Source organism: Leuciscus leuciscus (genome assembly GCF_965113295.1).
Source record: "Leuciscus leuciscus genome assembly, chromosome: 3".
NCBI lineage: Eukaryota > Metazoa > Chordata > Actinopteri > Cypriniformes > Leuciscidae > Leuciscus > Leuciscus leuciscus.
The window spans coordinates 31,149,520-31,176,661 of record NC_138727.1 but is presented as its reverse complement, the minus strand read 5'-3'; the positions used below and the strand labels follow the sequence as shown (position 1 = coordinate 31,176,661).

Here is a 27,142-nt window from a genome sequence, read left to right as displayed (position 1 = left end):
TGGTCATCGCCATCTATGCAACATGATTGCATGTCCTTCCCTGCCGCCTCGCAAACTGGCGTCACAGCAATTACCCTGATACATGTCTCTGTGTTCTGCCAATGACCCCAGTGCTCCACTCGTGACTGATAGCAAGTGATGGTGCTGGTTGCAGCAAGGGGACATGGCAAGCAGGAATGATTCCATTGTGGGCCTAACTGGATCATTTTCTCTCAAGTTTCTCACAATATAATATAACAGTAGCCTACGTGTCTCAGCAGTCCAGTAGCACGCAGATGGTGAAGTGTATATTTCTATTCTTAGTCCTTGATGAGCCAGAATTAATGTGAGTCTGAGGGTAATTATGTCTCCATAATGTAGCCAATTAGGAACTCCATCGCATGTTTTCATACTTTATATAGTCTGAGTCATTGGATGTAAGGTTGAGAAGCAAATGGAATGCAGCCCAAGATGAGCCACATGTAGGCCTAAATCATCACTCATCAGCATGAAAAAAAGGGGGGAAACTTAGCCTACGTATTTGGAGATTTAACAGAAATATGTCTAGATTCTGATGTCGATGCTGATGTGAGTCATGGAACAATGTTAAAAGGTCTTGGTATTTATTTGCTTTTGAAATAAATAATTTTTGGTGAAAAAACACGGAATAACTGGTTTTACCATCCTGGTAACGCTCCTTAATTGAGCAATTATTTAGTACAGACATGGAACAAATCCTGCGCAAGATTGCTTTGGCCTACTGCAGGCTACCACACAATAGCCTGCTAACTAATTCTGAACGCAAGAAGGCGCTTTGAACTGAAAATTAGAGGAAGCACGCAGTCAGAAGACGAAAGCCACAGTTTCATCAGTGACAGCTGCATGGCATTTATAACGGAATCTTTTAACTGACGCCGTTACATCCCGTCTGATCTCTTTTTACGGATTTACACTTTTCCTTGAGCTTGTGTTAAATATGTTGGTCAGCTGTTAATTAAACTTTGTTTCTCACTCTTAAACACTAGTTGAGCAGCGACTTTTAGGCTACATGACAGTTAAACTCAAGCGTCTAATTTGAGAATCAAACAGACTCAAATTGCTCTTTTGCATGATGGCGGAATTCCCCAAGATAAAAAGATGAACAGCCTAAGCATGTATAGCCATATATATATATATATATATATATATATATATATATATATATATATATATATATATATATATATATATAATTTTTTTTCTTTTTTTTTTTTTTTTTTCTGCTCACAGATGGATCAGTATGATACAGCAGTAAATCAGAGTTTAACTGTTGGGGAGGGCGAGCATGCCCACACAGAAAACAGTGTTCGTGTGGATTTTATTTTGGGTCCAGTCACATGGGCTGTCTGACAATTGTTAGGCTACTACTGAGGCTCTATAAAAGGGAAAATGTGATGGTCTAAATATTTTGCAAAGCCTTCAAGGAGACGTTTAATTCTAATATCAATTTTCAATTTATTCAGAGTTTAAATTATGCAATCACTTATACAACGAATTTCTATAGCAATTCATGGGGCTCAATTTGTTGACGTTTGTCTCATGTCTTTTGAAAGAGCCGACTTATAGTGTTGCTATGGTTACCTCCTCGTATAAATGATTTGGGCAAACGCGATTTCTGGCGTATTTTGAAATAAAATGAACGTTTAAAAACGCTGAAACGTGTAGCCTAACCTAATATGCAGAAAAAAAAGAAAAGAAAAAAACTTTCCGAGAGACCCCCGTCCATCAGTTTGCTTTGACATTTGAGGGGCTAAAGCCTTGACAGCTCATCTTAATAATTCGCATCCGTTTTCTTTTCTTTTTAACACGATGATTGATTCCTGAAAGGTATAGCCTTGTGGTCTGTCACTGAGGCACTGTGTCAGTTCAACTTTAGGAACTACGATTTCAAGAACAAGTTGTTATGCAAATAAACATTTGACTATATAAACACATGAATCTTCAACCGTCAGCTTTATTATCAGCCGGCGATCAACACTGAAATTCCTTAATGTCAATATTGAATTACCGCAGGCTCGCGTCGGAAAGGACAGCGGATGCTGATTGGGAATATTTACATGCTTATTACGGTAACGCGTTATTTGTGCCCTTGCACGAGCACGCAGAATGGCACAGTTGATTTCCTGTGCGCAGAGTGTGTGAGAGGAGCGACACATCAAAAGCGCGCGCGCTGGAGTAACACGAGCTGTACACGCAAGACTCAACTGCAGACATAAAGTCACTTTGACGGGCTCTTCTTGTGGGTCAGCGCCACAAGCAGTAACATTATACACTTCCCATTTACTGAAGTGTGTCCATAGAAGCGAAGAAAGTGGCGTTCGCGCGTCACGACCGAAGGATAATTGTACTATATTTTGAGTCCTTTTGACATTTCGCGTTGGTAGTTTCTTGGCTCTCCCGTTGCGTCTACCAGAGATATATATAACAATACGCATGCTACGCGTATTTGTGACCGCTTTGGTGATGCCATGCCCCGCAACCACAGCGGAGATGAGAGCGGCTCCGGCCTCTGGATGAACACTTCTCCCGGGCACGACGCCGAAAGTTACGGATTGAATAATGTGGAATGTGGTAATAGAATGAAGAACAATTGTTCACAGCCGGGGGACGGCCTGTTGTCCGCATCTCATGCCGGCACAGGTGCATCGGTTACGGAAAGAGACCGGGGGAAGCAGGGCGCTCGGCTGAGTCTGCTCGGGAAGCCTCTGGTGTACGGAGCGCATAGCGGCCGGAGAAACGCGCGCTACCGGAGGTTTCAGAACTACCTGTACAACGTGCTGGAGAGACCCAGATCATGGGCTTTTATCTACCACGCTTTTGTGTAAGTTCAGCGTTTATTAACATTGTGCTTGTGTGAGATGGAAAGCGTTGCTTAATTTCTCAAAGTTTTTCAACTAGAAAATGTACCTGTTGCTTTTAAGTTTTTTCTCGTACTTTTGCCACGTATGAAAGGAAACGTCCCTGGGATGTGGGATCTGTGAATGTTTGATATAGGCCTACAGAGAACAAGATGTGGAATGAAATAGTCAATTAGGCCTATACATTTCTCTTAAGGAGAATATGATATTCGCCTTTAACTTCATGTTGTGATTACTCTGCCTTTTGTTTTGAGATGATAACAGCAGAGCGTGTTCAGCTGACAGACTACACAGAAAACATCACAGTATCAAAATGGTTGTATTGTTATTTTAGGATTGGGTCTTGAATTTTCAGTCAACGCAGGAATTGTAGTCTACTGAAAAAAACTGACATGCTATGTTCATTCATAAGACTGATGGTTTGATGTGGTCTGATGGGGAAGCCTTGAAAGACTTAAAGAGCTTCTCATTAGCATTAGACACTGATGAACACTCAGCAGGCGCAAACAGACACACACAAATATATAGGAACTATTTTTATGTTGTTCCAAATCTATGACTTTCTTTCTTAACTTGAACACAAAGGGAGAAGTTTTGCAGCATGTCCTGGTTAATCTTTTCCACACATGATTTGGGGACTGGTTTATCTGCTATATTCCTAGTCTTCATTCGTGAAACAGACATATTTGGTTCACAAGTTTAACTTAATGGCTTCCACAGACGGGGAAGATATTCAGTGCATAACATCATACATTTGGAGGATTCCTCACATAGCCCTTTTGTATTACTCCAAAAGACTTGGAATATCAAAACAGGTCTGGAATGACCCGAGGATATAAGCTTGCATCATGGAGTTTATCTTTATTTGGATTCAGTCAAGAGGAGTTTATTTATTTATTTATTATTATTTTATTTTTTTCAGTTATGCTTTTTCATCTTAATTTCTGTAAGGCACAAATAGATGAGAAGTGACCCAGGTTTATGATGTGGTCAGTCAAATTTCTTCTCCTAAAGAAATCTAATTTCCCGTTTATGTGAAAAGGTCATTTGATGGCATGAGGTTTTGTGCAAATCTTGTGTCCATGCACACAGCCTGCTGAAAGACAAGAACAGGCTTCAACATCTGCACATGTTATCTAACTCTTTAAGCGGGAGCTCTTATTTTCATTTCTTCAGTGTTTTGTTTATTCGTGCAGTTGCTCATAAATTCTCGCAAGTCCATTTGATTTTAGGATTTAATTTCACTTAGTGTTGCATTGTTTGTCCTCAGATGAGCCTTGGCTGGGTAGTTGAGACATTATGTTACTGTTTTTTTCTGTCTTCTTGTTGTGTGTTCCACAAGGATAAGGACAAGTCCCGATATGTTTTATTCCTCACCAAGTGTTCTTTGCAAGCCCAAACACCGCACTCTTCAGATAATGAAGGATAATAAAGGAGGTGTGTTATGTGAGTGTATGAGAGATAAGGCTTTTGCCTTATCTCTTAAATGTTTATCATCATCAGATTTTTGCGATAAGGATTAATATATTGGTCTACATCAGGGAATATTTAGAGTATTATTAATTAGGCTACTTTTAAACTGACATCCTATTATTATTATTATTATTATTATTATTAAGCAGATATTTTAGTATCTTATGATATTATTTTCTGTCAGATCTATTTCGTAAATGCTTCACAAAAGATGATGTTGTCTTGTTGGCATCAGTTTTGTTGATTTTTTTCTATTGATTTTACAAACAACCACCTATTTAGAAATGGTATAAGTGAAGTAAATTGTTGGTCCTGCATTTTTCTCTAGAATGCCGGCAAGTTTGTTTAAATTACAATATCGGGTCAAAATGCAATGAACATGTAATCTGTTTTGTCTCTAGGGTGAATCTGAATGTTAATTAACGGTAAGCAAAGTACAATAATAATTAAGTAAAGTATATTGAGCAGAAGCAGGATTTACTTTAGGGAAGCCACACTGATGTATAAACTGTCTCTTTATTTAAAACCCTCTCCTCTCACTGTTGTGCCGCACTCCTCATGAGACATCCCCGGGACAAACTTGGGGGTGCGACTTTCCGGTAAGCCCGACTTTTACTCAGGAAGCCCTTCTCCCATGCTACCATATTCGCTGCTTGGGTCACAACCGACTGAATGCTCCGGCTATGCTATTGGTAGCTAAATGTGCATTTGAGCCCCACTGGATTATGTTTTATCACTAATAGATCACACAGAGAGAGAGAAAGAGAATAATTAATTAAATCAAAACAGAATATAAAATGATTCAATAATCTAAGCAGTTTGGGAACGTAAGCTCTGTCACGTCAATGCAACTCTGTGTTAAAAAAATATTACATTACATCCTAATGAAATCATTAAAAGCTCAATCTTCCCAGAATTTTCACCTTCTTCCTTCAGCCATGATGCTTTTCAGCAGATGCTTGGCCTCGAAGCCTCATAAAAGTGTGACACTTGAAGGTGATTGACAGCTGCTAGAGGAGAAAGAGTCAGCAGGCATTTGAAAGGAAAGTGACAGAGGCCATGATGCTCTTTTTTTATGTCAGTCAGGCAGAGAGCAGAGCCTTTTTTCTGAGGGGCTTTTAAAAATGGTGCTCATAATGTCATAATATTAGCTAACTCTGTAAAAAAGAATCAGAAAAAACTCGGCTGAGTGACAGAATTTTCCCTTTCTGGGATAGTCCTAAAATGGTTCAGGTCATACTTAGATGGGAGAGGTTATTATGTGAGTATAGGAGACCATAAGTCTGAGTGGACATCCATGACATGCGGAGTCCCTCAAGACTCAATTCTTGCGCCACTCCTGTTCAACCTGTATATGCTCCCAATGAGCCAAATAATGAGAAATAACCAAATTGCTTACCACAGCAATGCAGACGACACACAGCTGTACTTAGCCCTATCGCCTAACGATTACAGCCCAATTGACTCCCTGTGCCAATGCATTGACGAAGTCAACAGTTGGATGTGTCAAAACTATCTTCAATTAAACAAAGACAAAACTGAAGTTATTGCGTTTGGAAACAAAGATGAAGTTCTCAAGGTGAACGCATACCTTCACTCTAGGGGTCAAACAACAAAAAATCAAGTCAGGAATCTTGGTGTGACACTAGAGTCAGACCTTAGTTTCAGTAGTCATGTCAAAGCAATAACTAAATCAGCATACTATCATCTCAAAAATATTGCAAGAATTAGATGCTTTGTTTCCAGACAAGACTTAGAGAAACTTGTGCATGCTTTCATCACCAGCAGGGTGGATTATTGTAATGGACTCCTCACTGGCCTTCCCAAAAAGACCATAAGACAGTTGCAGCTCATACAGAACGCTGCCGCCAGGATTCTGAGCAGAACCAGAAAATATGAACATATCACACCAGTCCTCAGGTCTTTACACTGGCTCCCAGTTAGATTTAGGATTGATTTTAAAGTATGATTACTGGTATATAAATAATTCAATGGCCTAGGACCTCCATACATTGCAGATATGCTCACTGAATATAAACCCAACAGATCACTCAGATCATTAGGATCACATCAGCTAGAAATACCAAGGGTTCACTCTAAGCATGGTGAGTCCGCTTTTAGCTATTATGCCAGCCGCAGCTGGAACCAGCTTCCAGAAGAGATCAGATGTGCTCCTACTGGTCACATTCAAATCCAGACTCAAAACACTTCTGTTTAGCTATGCATTTACTGAATGAGCACTGTGCCGCTGTTCGTCCGACTGTTTGTAATGTACTGTACTGTTTTAATTATTCTTATTTCTTTTAATTATTTTTATTTCTCCTATGTAAAGCACTTTGAATTGCCATTGTGTATGAAATGTGCTATATAAATAAACTTGCCTTGCCATTGTTTAGAGAACATTCACACAGAATGCGTTTTTCCATTCGAATGCGCTTTTACATTGTTTTTCTATGTAAACGCGCACTAGATGGAGGTGTATAACCGTTGGGCTCGCGTCTTGTGTCTTTTGCAACGTCTCGAGCATTACACGTTCTAAAAACGTGGTCCTCAAGTTAAAACCGTCTTGAGACCTTGCATTTTTGCCCCCATTCCACTGCCCACTTCCACTTCTTGTCTAAGACTTGACACATTTATTTTTTAGAACCTTTTAACCATTTTGGTTTTCACTCTTGCACTGGCATTTCAGGCATGTGATAGTTTGACCCTTTGACGTGTGCTCATTCTAGTCTGGTCCCTAATCAAATATTGTTTATATTCAATGAGCCAATAGTAGCCTTTAAATTCAAGACGCTATTTATGTTTCAACTAAGTTTAATTGTGCAACGCAAAACTATTTAGCCTAGGAGTACGTAATAAATCTACTTTTGCTGGCGCTGAGCATTTTCATATTTCGCAACTGTTCAGGGTTTTCAACCACATAATGTTTATTTTAGGTTTCAGACATTTAAATACACATAAGTACAAGCAAAAATATTTATAATTTGTCAAATACAAACTAATGTCTATGGAAGCAGAAAATCAATGCAAAATAAGCAGGGGGGAAAAAAATGGTTCATTCATGTCAGAAACACATAGTATTTAATAGTCAAGTTTACTCTGTTCTTTGCCCAGTTCACCAGCCACTTTCTTTCATGTATTTCTGAAGTGGATGTATTACCTGTTGTACATCCAGCAGACTCTGATTCTATTTCAAAATCAATAGTTTGTGAATATTTTTAATGAAAAATAAAAATAAATAAAACTGATACATCAGTCATAAAGCGCTATTGTGATTGAGGCGCGTCAAACTTGAGGTGTCTCAATGGAAATAGAAATGTGATACATTCTGAAATAACGGCCATCTTAAAAATCTCACCCTGGGGGCTCAGCTCGAATATTTTAAATGTGTGTAACTGAAGTCAAATGAAACACACCACTGCCATGTTTTAAGTCTTGTGTGACCTCTTAGTGGCTATGCTGCTCTGTTTTGCTGTAACATTTTACCGTACTCTCCCCCCTCACACTTTCACACATATACCACACATTTACACATAAGCAGATCACTGTGTCACCATTTCCTCTATACAGCTGTTTTCTAGTCAGGTAATGCATATTCAAAGACATAGGCTAGTTCATCCAAAAAATTACACAAAAACATTTTTGTTTTTGCTAATGCAGTGAAAGCCAACACTGGGCCTAAATGACGTTCTTTTGAAGGACAAAAGACTTTTCAAAATATCTTCTTCTGAAATGATCCCTTTAGTCAACGTAAAATGCAATTCGCAATCCACTTACATCAATAATGTGATGTATTTAAAAGTGAAAAGGTATTCAATGAGAATAAATGTTGGGCAGGAGTGGATTGGATCGTAACAAAAAAGTGAGAGTTCTACACCAGAATGCAGCCAGACCGAATATGAATTTAATAAAAAGCTTTTTGACTATTGGTTAGCATTTTCCAATATCTGAGATGGACTGGTCATCCATCCAGGGTGTTTTCCTGTGGGATAGGCTCCAGTATCCCCGTGAACCTACATGGGACAGGCAGTTTGGAAAATGGAAGTGTGAATGGATTAACCAGTAGCCAATGTGAAGTGATATCAAATTTCTCACTTTAAGAGCAGGAACATACTTGTACATGAAAGTAAATATTTTAATATAATTTTGACTTTATGCTTCTGTTGCCAAAAAGAATATGTGTGGGAGCTCTCTTATTTTTCTTCTAGCATACAGGAAAGAAAGTCTCAGATAGTCAAACTAAAAGTCTGTCAAATCAAACTGAAAAGGGAGACAGTTATACACACGTTTAAGGTTTTAGAAGACACTCTCTGTAGTGTCTTACTAACAGACACGTCCTCTCACAGACTCACACACCACCATACAGGAAGCTGCCGGTCACATTGTGAAACCGCTTTCACATTGTGAGCACTTGCAGATATAACTCTACCCATATACACTCAGATAAAGGGCAAACTGTACTTCTCCTTCTCATAACGAACCTCCTTTTCATAGACAAACATACACAATGAGTCACATATATGTTTGTAAAGATCATAGTTTTAGTAAATGAGGCATTCAGGACTTTATGTGTTTTCCCTGGTGTCTCAGGGCTGCCCCCACTGTTGAATATATTTACCACAATGAAAGCCTATTGCAGGTGTAGTATTTGAGCTGAGAAGAGGAACAGTCAGAGGAACTTTCTGCAGCTGCAGTTCTTGTAGTTCAGATGAATCATATAAAAAACAATGCATAAATGTTGCTCTCTTTCTTTCTCTGTCAATGCCTATACTAATTAACAATGCTGTCTTTAATTCAGGGGGGTAGATTTGGTATAATGGCTGTGAAATTGTGTCCACTTGTAACGGTTTTAACCTGGCAACTAAACAAAATGCAATAGGCACTAAAAGTGGCACTAAAGGTATCTGAAAGGTGAATGTTTTATTATGTTGGTTGTTGTACTGTATATATTGTGGCAATTTGGTAATTAAATGTTGAATGAGTGGCCCTAAAAATGTTTATGCCACCTACACTAAACCCTACCCTAAACCTAACCGCTAATGTTAACAAAAGTAAATGTGAGATAAAAACAGAATTGCTAAGGCAATCATGGTGGTTTTAACTTGCTTCTACAAGTTTTCAAGCTTTTTTTATTGTGACTCTTCTTGTTTCATGGAATTCACATTTAATACCCAAGCACTCTGCATCACAAGTGCAATACTGTACCAGTTGAGCGATCAAGCAAGTTTGTTACATCAGAACAGCCATACATGTGGAGCTGGTTATGTGATACAAACTTCAAAAATGTTTGGGGTCATCATAACATTATTGTGAAAGGAACGGCATGAAAATATGTCTTTATTAATTGATAATCTGACCTTTCATCATAATTTGTGTGAAAAGCAATGCAAATTGTTGGTGTTTCACTGCCTGTAGTGTTTATTTGATCTGGAAACTTTCCATTGAGTCTATGTTGGAAAAAGCACTATGCAAGTTGATGAACAAAAGGAGGACAGAAGGAATAGGGTTTTGAATGGAATAGGGTTTGTGCAAAAAAGATCTAAGAGGACCAAACCTATTAGATAGGGTGACCAGACAATCCCTGTTTTTGAAGACCTGTCCCCAACTGGAGTTCTACTCGAAAATGTCCCCTGTGAAATAACACTTAAGGCTGATTTATACTTCTGCGTCGGACCTACGCCGAAACCTCTACGCTATAGGCAAGGCGCTGGTTTTCATTTATACTTCTGCGTAGACTTTTTCATATTGACCCTCGTTATTATTTTAGAATATTGTCCACTTGTGTTTAGCCTTCAGATTTGAAGCATGCAATTGAATAAATGCTTTAGTGTGTATATGTGTGTATGTATTGGGTGTGAGTGTGAAATGAGAGACAGAGAGAGAGCCTTGTTTGCATGTTTCCAAATGAAAGAACCTCTCTTACCAGCTTTGGCTTGCCGTTTCCACTAGGTCCAATCCAACCCCCAATACCTTCCAAAATAAACAATCCAGTGTTAATGCATTTTTAATTTTTTTTTTACCTTTCACCATGTTACTTGTGGAGATTTACAGATGGAAAAACAAGCATGAGCCTGATGAATGTCTGTTCAAAATCTGAATGTTCAAAATGTCTTGTACTTTTGAATTGTGTGTTTAGAAGAGTCTTCATAAATATTCAGTCAATAATGGTTTAGATGCCAAAAATGACAGTTTATATATCAAAAGTAATTTTTCATGATATAATATGCATCATCACGTACATGTGTGTCTGCTTTGAATTCATAATTGAAATATGCCCATGTTCCCAGATAATGTACCTTTGTTGACCTTCTGTATTTCTTTAGATTTATTTGCGATGATGAAGTTTGAAGTCAGAGGGTAGCTCATATTTAAGGCCTTTCTCTGTGAGAGTGAACCAGTCTTAGAGGTCAGCCATAGTTCCCAGAGCGGTTCTCAGGTCTGATCTAATCCTCCTTTGCCCTCTTCTCTTGCTATTAACCAGTGAGGAAGAACAGGCCTTAGCATGTTTCTGTAATACGCTACATGATGTGGGCCAACCAAAACTTTATTTTATTTGTCCTCCTGGAAGTATGGAAAATTTGCTAGAAATTAACTAATAATGTAGGATGTGCATGTGTCTGTGTTTGTGTGAATGGGAAAAGGGTGAGTTAGAAATCATGTATGTCACATTCAATTAAGTTTTGCTTTTGAGCGGACTGCAGACACACTTAAAAGGTGAATATTTAATAAGGGTATATAAAGACCTTCTGAAGCGAAGCGATGCGTTTGTGTAAGAAAAAATATCCATATTTAAAACTTTATAAACTAAAATAACTAGCTTCTGACAGATGGCCGTACGCATCGATATATGGCGTAAGAGTAATGCCTGAACTGACGCATTGATGAACGCAGAAGCGCAGAGGAAAGGGCAAAACAAAAGACTGGTCATGAAAGAAGAGCTTGAGTTTGTTGCCCAGTCCTGTTTGTTTGAACCGTGAGAGGCGTCAAAGCTTACACTACTCTCAGACGTTACTCTTTTGGCACAAGTCGACTTGCGTAGGCCGTCTGCCGGAAGCTAGTTTTTTTTTGTTTTTAAAGTTTTAAATATGTATATTTTTCTTATAATAACCCATCGCTTTGCTTCAGAAGGCCTTTCCCCCTGGAGTCATATGGATTACTTTTATGATGGATGGATGCACTTTTTTGGACATCAAAATCAGGACTGCCATTCACTACTATTATAAAGCTTGAAAGAGCAATGATATTTTTTAATATAACTCCGATTGTGTCTGTCTGAAAGAAGATAGTCGTACACCTAGGATAGCTTGAGGGTGTTTTTTTTTACTATAAGCTGTTATTTTGTGATCTAATTGAATTGTGAATCAGAATTGTTGATCTTGGCTTTTTGTATGTAATGGAAACTAAATTAAAACAATAAAATAGCCAATTTGAACATGTATAGTTTTATGTATAGATACTTTCAAAGTTCAAATAAGTTTTGAGCTCCATCAGCCCCATGCTTGCTTAAATCAGCAAACCAATGATTTTCTTCTCATAATTCTTTTTTAAATTAAAGAATTTCATTAAAGATTAAAGTTATGGGAAATTTTTATCGGTAATTGTATTAAAAAATAATTAGCATTGTGTGTGACTGAATACATTTTCACATTTATTTTGTTCAGTGTTTTCATCAAATATGTCCTCTTATATGTCCTCTTATAATCTATCTCCACATGGGCAGCTCTTCATATTTTTTCATATCCCCACTTCCTGTACCCTCCCCCATGCTGTTCCTCCTTGTTCCCCTTTCTCCTCAGTTTACTCCGGCCCAGCCTTGACTGTTCCCAGGTCAGCGTTAATTATCTTCAAACCCTCAGTCTGCATTAAAGTCATGACATTGTGACAGGCCCAGGCGTCAGCCACTTCTGCCTAAGCTTCACACACATACAATCTGAAAGAACTGGGTTGCCAGTGGTCCCGTAATTGCCTCAGAAATGCTGATTTGCAATAAAAATAGTGTCTTTTTCCCCACTACTGTCATATAAAGTGTCCTTCAAATATGTTAGTATAATATAGATTTGGTCTGGGTTCTTCCTATTGTGTTTTACTGTCCAATATTTTTTGCAGTCTCTTAAAAGTTTCAAGTTTATTTTATTAAGTGTAGTTAAGGAAAGTTCAAGTTTATTTTTAAGTATACTTTATGTAGTAAGTATACTAATATCAATGTAAGTATACTTGTAAGTGTGTTTTAATACTACTTGGGACTAAATTTACCCAATTTTTTGTAAACTCTATGTGTAACAGTAGTAAACTTTGAGTACACAACTAGTTTACAACTAAGTTTTTCATTTGTACTGCAACTATAGTACAAGTTAACTTTTCCTGGGTCTGAGGAGGAGTGCTATTGGCGACAATACGGGCCAGGCCCCCTCGAGGCTTGGGGTGTTGACCTGGACCTTGTGTGGTATATAGGTTTTGAAGGCTCCGTACCACACCTTCGACCTCTCTGAACTTCCCGATCTCCGTCTCCACGGATGTGCCGAAGAGCTCAGAGGGCGAAACTGGCACTTCGAGGAGAACGTTTATCTCTTTTTCCTTGATGTTTGCCACTTTGACCCAGAGATGCCTCTCCATAGCCACCATTGCCGCCATCGATCTGTCTTGACATAGATCTGTTGTGCAGTGCAGTTCTGCTACCGTCTCAGGGGTGGAGCCCCTGACCCTGATCCAGGTCTTTCAGCAAATCGGCCTGGTAAGCCTGCAACACAGTCATTGTGTGCAGGGCAGCCCCGGCCTGACCCGCTTTTCACATGTGACGTCACATGCAGCGGTTTGGTCGGAAGAGTGGGAGCTTTTAACATCAATGCCTCCCCAGCGAGAAATAGCTGGCCAGCGTCTCTTCAACTGGTGGCATTGACTCATACCCTTGCTCACATCGTTGTACCATTTTTGCAGCATAAACACCATCAAACCGATGAGAGCTTTGGATCTTCCAATGTTTCTCTATGGCGCTGAAACCTAAAGATTTCAGAGTTCCGGTCCCCGTGCAACTGATACTCAACTGCCATTGGCTCATCTACGTTCGAGGGGAGGAGCTTACCGATAGGTCAATTGTCCCAATTCCCTTGAGAAAAGGGACAAACGAGAGCAGAGAGAAACTCGCGCAATGCTCGCATTCAGCCCCCTAGAGCACCGAGCGAGCATGCTCCTCGTCCAAGTAAATCTTGCACAGATTGTGTGTATCATCAGGTGTCAGATAGCGCTGACATGGATGTACGCATTTCCTGAAAGTCTCGCAATGCCATAACTGCCTTCGAAACGTCACAAAAAAATGGCTCCTGAAGACAAGAAAGTGAATGATGTGTATTACAGGTGCCCTTTTGTACTCTGGTTGCACCAGTAGTGACGTCATAGGGCCGGCCAATTTTATTGTCATGCCAGAGGCATTCCCCAATAGCATCCTAGGACACAGTGCGAGTTCCTATTTAAACGGGAAACCCTGTTATCAAAGACAAAGTCAAAGTATCTTTATTTGTCTCCCCAAGGAGAAATTCGTTTTGGATGTAAAGAGATTTCTCCAAAAAGATTACAACAGAGACAAAACACAGATACAGGGTTAAAACAGTTAAAAGACAAAAAGTACAAAGCTACTCAAAGAGCTGTGCAAATTGCAAATCACCATTTTCTAAAATCTGCTTGTGCAAAAGTAGTATCATGTCCATACATAACATTCAATCACAGATATACAGTACATTAATAAATTCATGGTCACACGTTCATCGCTGATCATTTATGAGCTTAATTGAGAGAGGAACAAATGAGCGCTTATACCTGTTGTATTTGCACAGGGGAACCATGTACCTCTTTCCTGAGTTCAAAAGCTCAAACTCTGAAAACAACACATGAGAGTTATCAGATATAATGATCTTAGCCACTTACAAGGTTCAAGGTTTTTTTTTTTTTTTGCCTTTTCTTGTTCACTTCTATCAGTTATTATACATGACATCCAGTACTGAAATGTGGCTTCACCAGTCTTACACTATTCTACAATTGGCTTCTGCCTTCCATGTGGTCGTTATCTTATTTTGTTCTTATTAATCTAAATAATCTGATATAAAGAACCTTTGTGCAATGGAAAGGTTCCAATGATATTGAATGTTCTTTGATATTAAATGCCAATAAAAATGTGGGGCACAAGTTCTAGTGAAATACTGCTGTGCCCCAATAAATTATCATTGATAAACCTTTCCTGATGTTGGATATTATACCGTATCCCGACATTAGAATTTTTTCCCCTGATATTTCAGCAATCATGTAATGTGTGCTTATGATCGACTCTGTACTGCATGTAAATACAATGATTGCCAATTAAAATAAAAAGAGTCTCAAAATATGGGGACATTTTTTGGATGGTGTGCCCCAGTAGGCCTAGTGATGAAAAGCAAAAAATTCTCCTGACTATGACCGAGCAAACGAGGAATCAATCAGGAATCAGTCCCATAGCAGTCAGTGAATCATTCAACACCCTCTGTTCCACCTGCATCAACAAGGGCTTCTTCAGTTTCATTCCAGACTACACCTTAATCCACCCCAGCTCAAGTTAAGACCATTGGGGAAATCAGAAAATTCTCTTTGTCACATTACAGGAAGATAGTGTGCCTTTGTTTTGGCTAGCATGCTAGAATTTCTTCCTGATAATGAAAATGTAATGTCTTTCTATGTTAAAATAGATGTTTTGTTCAGGATTGCATTCCTCCACTGTCGTTTTGCTGTTTTTATAAAAAATAAAAACCATTGTGTAAACTATAGTAAACATCTACTCTGCTCATCCAGCACGAGTTGCAGTCGCACACAGACTGTGAAAGTGCAGCAGGAATCACAGTTCACTGATCGCATGACGATGGCGGAGGATTCGTTGCGCAACAGAGCGTCTAATATCTTGTAAAATGCGTGCTAAAACAAATGAAAAGAATATAAAATGAAAACACTGCTAGTTTTCACAACTACATTTGTGCCTTGTTAAAATTTTGTAAAAATCATTAATTTAACAATCATGTATGCCAAAAAAACAAACAAAAAAAACATTTATTTCTTATGATAATTTATTTGCACATGGTCATTCCAATTGGGACACACTCTCTGAATATCATTTGCTTTAAAGAGATAGTTTAACCAAAACTTGATATTCAAATCATATAATCTTATCATTCAAAACTTATAATGTTTTTCCTGTGGAGTTATTTTGTAAAATGTATTTTAAAAAGCTCATCTTACACACAGCCAAACAGCATGGTGATTTTGTGCGGGGAGGTAATTTATATATTGTACAATGGTAGAAGTCAACAGTTTATACCACTTATCTCTGTGGCGCAATTTTAAAAATCTGAAATGATGCAACCATAACAGATGCTTTCAGTTTGTATCTTGGTTTTGATACATTGAGTTATACCAATTGTGTGTGGTGTAGACTCCATACAGCTTATACAGTGACTCATACAGTCATATTTTTAATGTGCAACTGTTCCTACTCTCAATTTCAACTCAGCTGTTATACATGCTACAAAGATGCTACACTTACCATTTGTTTGTGTTCATCAAGTTAAAAAAAATCCAAGTGATTTTTTTTAAGTTGCAATCAAAAAATATATTATTTCACATTTATGTATAATAAACAAGCAAACTTATTTCTGTAATGACAACTCTGTGAGTGTTTGGCATGGTAATTGGCATGACAATGTTGATATATTTGGTCTTGGCGGAATAGATCTGCTAGGTTGCTGCAGAGTACGGGACTTGCTACTCCCAAAACATACACCACACGCTGCTGTGAGCAAGTAAGACATGCTGCTGCTCTACAACATAGCGTACATGGATTACCCGTAGCAGATCTATACAGGTGGAGCTGGGGAAGGTGGAGGGTTTCTGAAAGCGCACAGGCACTAAGGCAAATGCTAACCATGTATTTGAAGGTTGAGCACACAAACTCATTGGCTGCTGATACAACAGGAACCAATTAGCTGTGCCCTATAGAGAATATGATTGTAAGCGTTTGAGTTAAGGACCTAGCCTGTGCCATCTAGAGTTTCATTACAGAACTTTGTACACACACTTACCAAAAAACTGCAAATTTGAACCTATGTGAATACAAAACAATACCATTATAGGCTAATACTTCATTATAACAAATTTTCTACTATCAGTATCATTCTAGTATTAATAGAACTGCCACTGGTGACCCATCAAAAACTTAAGGCGTATGACCCTGTTTGTGCTCGGTCATTGATAATGTGTTCACTGTTCTTCACACATTGTCTCAATCACTCCTAAGAGGGTATATGTTTCTGCTGTCTCACAAACTGTCCTTTATTGCACCATTATGTTTCTGAAAGAGTCACTATAATTGAATTTGGGAGATATTTACTGCTTTACTACTACTTTCATAAATACTTGGCTTGGTGTAAAGTCAAGTCGAGTCACCTCTGTTTGTATAGTGCTTTATACAATACAGGTTGTTTCAAAGCAGCTTTGCAGTGTTCCACTGAAGTCAGTTCAGTGTTGATTCAGTTCCGTTTTAAAGATCATCAGTTATTAAATTAGTTCATTTCATCTATAGAGCAATTCTGCAAAAAAAATGATGTCATCATCCAGCTCAGTTCAGTTCTCATACAACAGCATCAGTACAGTCAGATCAATAATATTGTTGAATATTAGGTGTCCCCAACTAAGCAAGCCAGGTGTCTCTCATGAATCACTTTACTTTATTTGTTTGCCTGGATGTCAAATAAATGGTCCCAAAAAACAGTTTGTTTGGCCATTAATAATGTCAGTATGAAAAAATTGGTTACGGGTGTGTTCCAGACCCCTGAAAACCACACAAACCTTCTTTCTGTCCCTCTTGCTATCTCTCTCTTTTTCATACACACCTGTTGTTTTTGGATGTCAGACAGGGTCACAGAAGTTTTGCATTCCTAAAATCATCTGGAAGGGCTAATTTAGAGAGTAAGCCATGCTAATGTTTTTAGTGGCTGTGCTCACAAAGCTTTACGGCTTATTCTTTACCAGATCAGTTCTGACCATCTGATGTGATTACTGTGGAAAATTCTTGTAATATGTCATAAAATTCCCATAATATTTGAAGACTTAACAATGAAAGCAAATAAGTGACACCCACTGGTTTATGTAATGTAAGTACTTTGTTTTTGAGTTTTTTTATGTCATTAAATTCCACTTTTTATTAAGAACAAGCCCTTACTCCCTCTGTTGAAGGCTTTACGTTATTGCTGGCTTGTTTTTCCATCAGGCTGTGGTTTCAGATGAGAAAATGATTTTATAAAATGTTAAAACAGTGCTGCTGGGAGTAACTTTATGACTTCATGATTGGGTGGAGTCTTGAACAAAGAAATAAACTGTTTTTAAATGATTTTGAAGAACATTTTGTTTACACTGGAATTCCTGCAACTTTTCCTCATATGCATCCTTACACACACACACACACACGCATATTGGTTTTCCATGTTTTATGGGGACCTTCCATAGATATAATAATTTCTATACTGTACAAACTGTATATTCTGGATATAACCCGGTTCCCTGAGAATGGTAACGAGACACCACATCATGGTATTGACGTGGCATCGATGGTGCCCTCAAAAGGGGTTATGTATATAACCCGGTTCCCTGAGAATGGGAATGAGACGCTGTGTCGCTGTGCCATACTTCAAGTACGCCTCCGTGGCTTCTTCAGCCAAGTTAATCTGGTGACGCTTATGTGCAAGTGTTACTTATTGAGATGATTACGCACAACGTTGCATCAGCTGACTTCATCCGAGGCCAATGGCTTGGCATGTACTACACGTGACTCAGACACCGTCTCATGCCAAAGTGTCCCCACTAGGTCAAATATTTCTTGAATTACCATCTTTGTGGTGAGGGCAGGACCACACACACACACACACACACACACACACACACACACACACACACACACACACACACACACACACACACACACACACACACACACACACACACTTAGCTATCTCAATAGGGACATTGCATAGACTTCTATAGATGTTATATGCAGCTAGTTAAAAATACTACCTAACCCTAACCCACAACCTTACCTTACCAGAAAACTTTCTGCATTTTTACAATTAAGAAAAAAGAAAAAAAAGCATTTACTTTATTTTTATGCTGTTTTTACAAACAAGGACGTCCCCGAAAGGAGGTTTTGGGAGATTTTGTCAGATTTAGCTAATTTCTGGGTAAAAATTTGTCCCCAAAATATGGTTATTTTAGACACACACACACACACACATACAAATATAGGGCCTCGATTAACAGCTATTTTGATAACTGATTAGTGCGTTGATCATTACTTTAAAGGGATATTTCACCACTGGAAAGATGAATGTGTTTTTAAATTGGGTCATTTATGTAGTAGAAATGTGAAATTAATTTAGAAGTTGGTGCCTTCTGAGAAAAGCCAGAAAATGTATTTTTGGCTCTTGTGGATGAAAGACAACAACTCCCAGAATGTACTTGCTTCGCTGCCCTATGAGGCCACTCCCAAGCCATGCCTACCGATTACAGAGGGCAGTATTGGAAGAAATGATACAACTAAGGTACTAGACTCGAAACTGAAAGGATGCTGTTTTATCGTGAGATCCCACCCCCTATGGGCGGGTTGAAAACATGCGTAACTAGCTCCTACTACTGGCTGTAGTCTCTAGCCTCTGGCCAAAAAAGCCTCAGATGACGCAAAATGAAGCTTTTTGCTTAATCAGAGTTTTTTTTTCCAGACACACAATACATAAATCTCTCGTCTCAGGGGGACATGAGGGAGGGAAGCACGGTAATTCGAAAGTACTACCGGGTTTCTACTGATACAGAGCTTAATGCTAATCGGTGAAGTATCCCTTTAAGTTATTCAGTATTCCACAACTTGCACAATTTCTCCAAATATATACTTTACACATTACACATTACACATACTCTTAGTACAGTACATATTAATCACATGATTTTTCCTATACTGAAGTAGCCTAATGCGAGTAATGTGTTTTTATTTACAGAGCAATCAACTTTTTCATTAAATTTACATGTACCTGAGTTAGCCAATTTTTATTGGCAGTCCCTTTGCCTGATGTTGTTAGGCAGTAGTTACTATAAGGTGATTGTAACACAATCATAGGCGTCGATTTATGTTTCTGCCTGTGAGAGAAACACATGGACTGCAAATACATTACAATTGTCAATTAACAAAAATTTGACAATTGACAAATACTGTACACTGTCGCGAGTCACTCTCTCACTGATATACCTGATGATTTTGGAGTTAATTACTTAAAATGCAATTTATCATTGTGCAAAAAACCTTTGTGTGAGGTTGTTAAGTTATAATGTTAAATATAATGGTAGAATTGTCTGTATATTGTGACTTGCCAGGACCCGATGTGGGACCCACTAATCAGAGAGGTTCTTGAATCCCAATCAGTATTTTGATTGGTTAAAATTAATGGAAAATATCTTGTCTTTTTCCATGGGTGCTCGGCCATGGGATTGATGCCTATGCATGTAATCGGACATAAAAGTCTCTAAAATTAACAGGTTATTATGTTCAGAGGTGTAGCCTGATTGTGAGTGTTCCTGCAGAGCTTTCTACACCTCTGATAAGTTAGCACTGAGTCTGTACTTTTTTATCATTTATAATTAGTGATTTACACTCCCCTCTCTTGCTTTGTCCTTTTGTGGACAAACTGTTTTATTGTATTTGATGGTGATTTCATTCACTGTTGACTGATATGAATATGCACTCTCCATAAAGTACAATGCAGTGACATTTAATCACACACTTGCTATTAGGACTAGTGGTCACATTTTATTGTCACATTACAGTGTACTTATTGTGTTCATGTTGTATTGCAAAACACATTTGCTGCTATTGAGATGGGATACGGGTAAAGTTAGGACAGACTTGGTGGGTAGGTTTAAGGGTGGGTTAAGGTGTAAGGGAAGGGTGGTCAACAGTGTAATTATAGATGCAATTACAGCTGTAATTACATGCAGGTGTTTTTTTTTAAATATAAGGACAATGTAAAACATTGCATTGTATCAAATGATTAATTTAAGTGTAGTTACACTTTATTTTAAGGTGATGTAGTTACATTGTACTTACTCAAATAAGTACTGAATAATATGAATTAACTACATGTACTTATTATAATGTTACGGTTAGGGTTAGAGTTAATTACTTGTAATTATGCATTATTTTTGTTATTAATAGTATAGTAAGTACATGTAGTTACGTGTAAGTACATCACCTTGAAATAACGTGTTACCAAGTGTTAGTAGTAGTTAAAGACACTTGATATAAAGTGGGACCAGACGAGTTAAGTTAAAAATAAATGCTCTCAATTAGGGCTGTGAAACGATCATATTTTTTAAATCGAATTAATGACATGATGTGGCGATTAATTAATCGCACATTAATCACACATCAAATTTGGCTGAGAAATTACGCCCAAAAGATAATTTAAAGTCACTATTGTGTGAAATAAGAAAAGCATCAAATAGACATTACAAAAAGTAGCTTTAGAAATAAATATTTGATTTGATTCAACATATACATTTTTACACATAAACTTTTAGGTAACTGCCATGATTGTTTTTCAGAAGCAGCATCTGAATTAGTATTTAAATATATTTACAGATCAAAACAGTTGGTTACCAACATTCTTCAAAATATGTTCATTTATGTTTCACGAAAGAAAGTCATACAGGTTTGAAATTACGTGAGAGTGAGTAAATGTAAATAAACAGAATTTTCATTTAAATTTTTTATGAAGTGATACTTTTTTAATGAAATGATAAAAGAAACTACAATTGCCAGTAGGTGGCAGTAAGTGTCTAAATACGTCATCGAGTCATTCCTTCATTTGATTCGTTCAAACAGTGTTAAATGCATAGATATCATATATAAAGGCTAGATGTCTCGTGCGCGCTGCTGGCCAATGGAGGTCGACGTCCGCACGTGGCGGCCATCTTATCACAGGGAGCTCGCTCACTCGTTTAATGGTGCATGTACTTTTAAATAACCATAACTTGCTCAATTTTCTACCGATTTTCAAACGGTTTGGTTTGTTATAAACGTCAGAGATGTAGTTATGACACTGCATACATACACTGCATTCATATGAATAATTATAACATACATGTTCAAGCATTCGGAATTATAGCCACGTTAATAACGTTTGTAAGAAACCAAACCGTTTGTAAATCCATCAAGATTTCAGCGAGATAAGAGGATTTGTGTGCATGCTGATCACTCACCTTAATTCACAGCTTCACTGTGACAAGATGGCCGAACGGTGATGCCGGAAGTGACGGCGCCATAAGACATCTAGCGTTTATATATGATATCTATGGTTAAATGGCTCTCTTTATAAATGATCCATTGAATCATTGGTTCACCCGACTAATTCGCTCAAAACACGGATTTATTCAGAGTTCAGCTCTGAGATGCACAACAGTTCTGTTCTGGCTTTACAGGTTATATATTCATTGGCAAAATTGAACAAAAACAGACAATACTGTGTCTAAAATATAACAACATATTAACTTCTTATTTACTGAACTGTAGGGCTGGGTATCGTTACAATTTTTTCAATACCGATATCTTGACTTCGATACCAGTTCCTGAACGATACTTTTGTCGCTACAAATTTTATGAAATCCATTTTTACAAGATTACATTACATATTACCAAAAAAACTTTTTTTTACAGACTCAATGACTCATATAGGCCACTGGAGGGGCAGAATGTATACCTCGCGCTCAAGCGCATGCTTTAAGCTTGCCGCAAAGCACTGACAAAAGTAGCCTAATAATTATGAATTAGTTGGGAAAAAATAGCAAGGAGACTTTTTTTTTTTTAAACTAGTGTTTTCTGAGTCAGTGTTGGCTGCAAAGATGAAGTTGACACTTCTGACTCGTCATCTCTGCTGTAAAGTGGCTATAGAGAGAAATGCACCTTTCATTTGGATAACATAATCAGCTCATTTAAAAGTAGAAATTTCAAGCTTTCTATATACCTATTTCTCATGTCTATTAGGCAAGTAGCCTATACGCATAGTTTCGGTTCATTTGTGACGTGCTCCAGTACTTCTTGCAGTCGAAGACGGAGCAACTTTCTGCTCTTAAGTTTATTCCGTGAACCATCAGTCCTTCATCAGAATTGTCGTGTTGCCGGTCTTCTTGGCAGCAATTATCTTGTCGTAAATATTGCATGTTGGCATTGCTGTTGGCATCGAGCCTGGTGAAATCTATACATGCTATAGCCACACTTTTGATCTTTGATCTTTCCACATCTTTTACATCTATGGGGTTGAGACATTTAAACACTAACATCCTCACGTGTGAGCCACGTCTCTGGGCATAACCGGCGTAAACAAGTGTTTTTCCTTGATGCCTCGCCACACCCTAGTGAATAGTATAGAATAGTACGTAATATGTAATAGAATAGTATATTGCAAAAATACTAACAAAAATGGTACTATCTTTAAATATATTAAACGTATATTAGCATCATGCTTTTACCTATTTTCACTATACAACTTTTAACACACTTTAAAATAATTGTACTTTAGTATGTATTTTCAAAAAAATATATTTTAGAAAAATATACTTGAAGTGAAAATTCAGTTCATTTTTAAAAAGTGTATTTATTTGCACTTATACAAAAATATATTTTAGGTATATTTTAAATGTGTGCTAGAAATTATCATTGTAACAATGCATTGAAAGTATACTTTCAAAATACATTATAGTATACAATAGTATTTTGTACAAAGTAAAGCTAAGTTTTATTTGTCTAATAATGTACATTTGTTATTGAAGACAAAGTATGCAATTTGTAGTATTTGGAATAAGCCAAAGGTATGAATGAGCTTATACTTTTTACTCAAATATATCACACCACGATAGTCTTGAGGGCAAGTGCACCGACATGTGCTTCGGGAGACCCGATTTCGAGTCCCGGCTCGTGGACCTTTCCTGATGTCCCTCCTCTCTCTCTCTCACCTCACTTCCTGTCTAGCTACTGTCCTATCCAAATTGAAGGCAAAAACGCCCCAAAAATAAATACAATGTATATATAAATACACTTATGGTATATTGCTTATATGTTATATATTTGTAAGATACTCATAATTAATATGTAATGTACTTGTAACACAAATAAAGTACACTTTAATATCACTAATCAAGCATGTAATTAGTCCTTACAAGGCATATACTTAAAGTATACTAAGTATACTTGAAGTTGGTCCAATTTAGTACACAAAAGTACACTAAATACACTTAAAGTTATGCTTTACTACAATTTAATTACAACTAAAATATAATTAGTACAAAATGAATTGTTTCAAAATAGCACACTTCAAATTAACTAATCATTAACACACTTATACTGCATACAGATAATTAGTCTGGCTGCAAGTATACTTAGCTTCTTTTTTTTTTTTTTCACCAGGGCAACCAATCATGCTGCATGCTTATTGGCTCATTGCCCTTGACGAGATGAACCCCTTAGGTATTGAAATTTAGGACCGAACAACAAGAGATTTTTAGATACTCGATGGTATCGAGGCAATTCGGTCAGTGCCTAAAAATGATCGAACTCGATACCCAGCCCTACTGAACTGTTGTATAAAATGAATATCACATTTGCAACTCGTGCTATTCAAAAAAAAAAAAAAAAAAGAACTTGTGTGAAATTGCTTAACTATTTCATATGATAAAAATATTAAACAAAAAGTCATACTGGGGCATTTTTGCCCAAATATCTGGAATTTTAGAGGCTTTCTTACTGCATTCTATAGCCTACATTACGCTGTGAGTTGTTGCTCTGCTTCATGTTCGTCACCATTCAGCTGTATGAAATATATGACCTACGTAGGTTTGAGGCGGTTAATTATAATAAATTTTATTAAATAGTTGTTGCAGCCCTAGAATATCATGCATCACATGATAACTGACACTCATGAAGGTGCACTTGTTAAAGTCCAAGTGTTTCTAGGCACTTATTCAAAGATCGCCACAGCAAATCAACAGCCACTGTAAGGAGCTTTTATTCCTAATTACAGAGAGACACTCAGCCAGAGTAGGCGGTACTCAGAGAGACAGAGAGAGGATGTGTGTTTGAGAGAGAGAGAGAGGTACTAGAAGGATGGCATGAGACTGGCAGAGATCAAAAATATTCCTGACCTCGTCATCGGCTGGGGGCCAAACATGTGATCATGTGACAGCAGCTGCAGGGGCACCTCCAGCACTACTGGACCCTCTACAGCTCTCATGCTGCTTCCTGCTCTCCATCTACACATTCTTTGTGTGTGTGTGTGTGTGTGTGTGTGTGTGTGTGTGTGTGTGTGTGTGTGTGTGTGTGTGTGTGTGTGTGTGTGTGTGTGTGTGTGTACCCTTTATCTTCTGCTGTTTTTTAGTTTTTTTCTCTTTTCTGAACTTTAAACTACTTTCAATATTTCTGAATATGTTTCAGAGTACTCTTACCATCCTCTTTATTTCTCTTACTCTCTTTTTTTGTTTCTTGCTTCACCCTCTTTTGCATCCGCTCCTTAGCTCTCACTTCTCATCAGTTTCCTTTTTTATATAAGTTTTCTTTATATACAGGTTCTTGCAACCCTTCATCTTTCTGCTCTTCTGTCTCAGTTTTAGGTTCACAACAATTATTTATACCGTGAATAAAAGGACAGTTGTGAGAGTTATAAGTTGTAATTGTATAAGTTGCTTTCCTGGACTGGTGATTTTTTGTCATTAGACACAACAACTATGTTACACTATATTAATGTCTTGGTCAAAGTATCAGCGGTATCATACAGCACAGTATCATACTGTTAGATCAGCACGACAACCTTGTGCTTATGGCTGAATCCCAGCTGTGTTGATATTAGTGCAGCACATAAGCTTATGTGATTTTTCTTGATTACTGTTCATTTTATTGTTTATTTGCAGCTCTTAATCAAATACAAACTGCATTAAACTTTAATCAAAAAATGTAAAAATCACTCATTGAAGTATCCTTACTAAATTCACTCAACTTCTAATGTCTCTTCCGGAAGTGTGTGTGCAGGCGTTCACTTGTTTATGTTATTGTGTGTGTGAGGGAATACAGTACAGGATTTTTCACCCAGGAACTGATTTATTTGGAAATCAGGATCTAAACTGAAGTGGGAAATTTCCTCAATGTGTTTCCTTGTTTGTTACCTTAGTGAGCTGATGAGCTGATTGTTCTAGATCTGTTCCTTTACATTGTGCTTATATCTGCAGCCGGCGGGCACAGCATGATGAGAGAGAATCATAACTGTCCTCAGAAACACATCATCACGCACTGACCAGAACGGACTCCATGTTCCCTCCACCACTGAATGAAACACATATTATTCAGCACAGAAATGCTCTTCTATTACTGTAGATGAATTATAGAAGGGAATGGAATGAATGAAAACATGAATGAAAGGATAAACCAATGACTACATGAAGAAATGGATAGCACAGGCTTGCGCTTTAGCTGTATATAAATGTCAAAGCTCAAATTGTTTCTTTAATATATTATACATTTATGCACTGATTGCTTTAAAATTGTCATTACATTCTCTAGAATGTTTATTTGTTGTGGAAAGAAAACTAATTTGATGTCAAGACATCCATGAATGTAATTAAAAAATTTTACTAGGCAACCAGTAGGAATTCAAATGATCAACCTAACCTCCAACCACTGGCGACTTGCGGCGACTAAAATGGCTGGCGGTGTGAACAGGGCTTTAATGTACTTTACACTACCTAAAAAAAAACCTGCTTTGTATGTTATAAACTTGAGTGTTTCAACACAAAGGTACCAGCACAAATAATTATAGTAATTTAGGTGTGCAAACAATCATAGATTAAAGGTGATTTGTAACTTAGATTTTATTTGTTCAAATGGGGATTGACACACTTGGGAGTGTTTTAAACTTTCTGACAGAAAAGGAATTCCAGATAACTGATTATCCAGATATTATCCAGATAACTGATATACTGATTATCCATATATTATCCAGATAACTGATATACTGATTATCCAGATAACTGATATACTGATTATCCAGATAACTGATATACTGATTATCCAGATATTATCCAGATAACTGATATACTGATTATCCAGATATTATCCAGATAACTGATATACTGATTATCCAGATAACTGATATACTGATTATCCAGATAACTGATATACTGATTATCCAGATATTATCCAGATAACTGATATACTGATTATCCAGATAACTGATATACTGATTATCCAGATATTATCCAGATAACTGATATACTGATTATCCAGATATTATCCAGATAACTTACTGATTATCCAGATAACTGATATACTGATTATCCAGATATTATCCAGATAACTGATATACTGATTATCCAGATATTATCCAGATAACTGATATACTGATTATCCAGATAACTGATATACTGATTATCCAGATATTATCCAGATAACTGATATACTGATTATCCAGATATTATCCAGATAACTGATATACTGATTATCCAGATATTATCCAGATAACTGATGTACTGATTATCCAGATATTATCCAGATAACTGATATACTGATTATCCAGATAACTGATATACTGATTATCCAGATATTATCCAGATAACTGATATACTGATTATCCAGATAACTGATATACTGATTATCCAGATAACTAATATACTGATTATCCAGATAACTGATATACTGATTATCC

General features: G+C 37.4%; 1 protein-coding gene and 2 long non-coding RNA genes across 3 annotated transcripts in view; all 3 read left to right on the top strand.

Moving 5' to 3' along the window:
- Positions 1–1,968: 1,968 nt before the first annotated feature.
- The window catches only part of kcnq5b (potassium voltage-gated channel, KQT-like subfamily, member 5b), a 125,773-nt gene continuing 100,599 nt past the window's right edge, over positions 1,969–27,142 (top strand). The window contains exon 1 of the mRNA XM_082164750.1: positions 1,969–2,839. Coding sequence (XP_082020876.1) covers positions 2,487–2,839 — 353 coding nt within the window. The 5' untranslated portion in view covers positions 1,969–2,486. The remainder of the gene's footprint in view (positions 2,840–27,142) is intronic.
- LOC309495147 lies at positions 17,793–18,802 on the top strand. Its single transcript, XR_014204563.1, has 2 exons — positions 17,793–17,892; positions 17,982–18,802. It is a non-coding gene; the product is annotated as an uncharacterized lncRNA (long non-coding RNA).
- Positions 22,106–25,425, top strand: LOC309495148. Its single transcript, XR_014204564.1, has 2 exons — positions 22,106–24,762; positions 24,827–25,425. It is a non-coding gene; the product is annotated as an uncharacterized lncRNA (long non-coding RNA).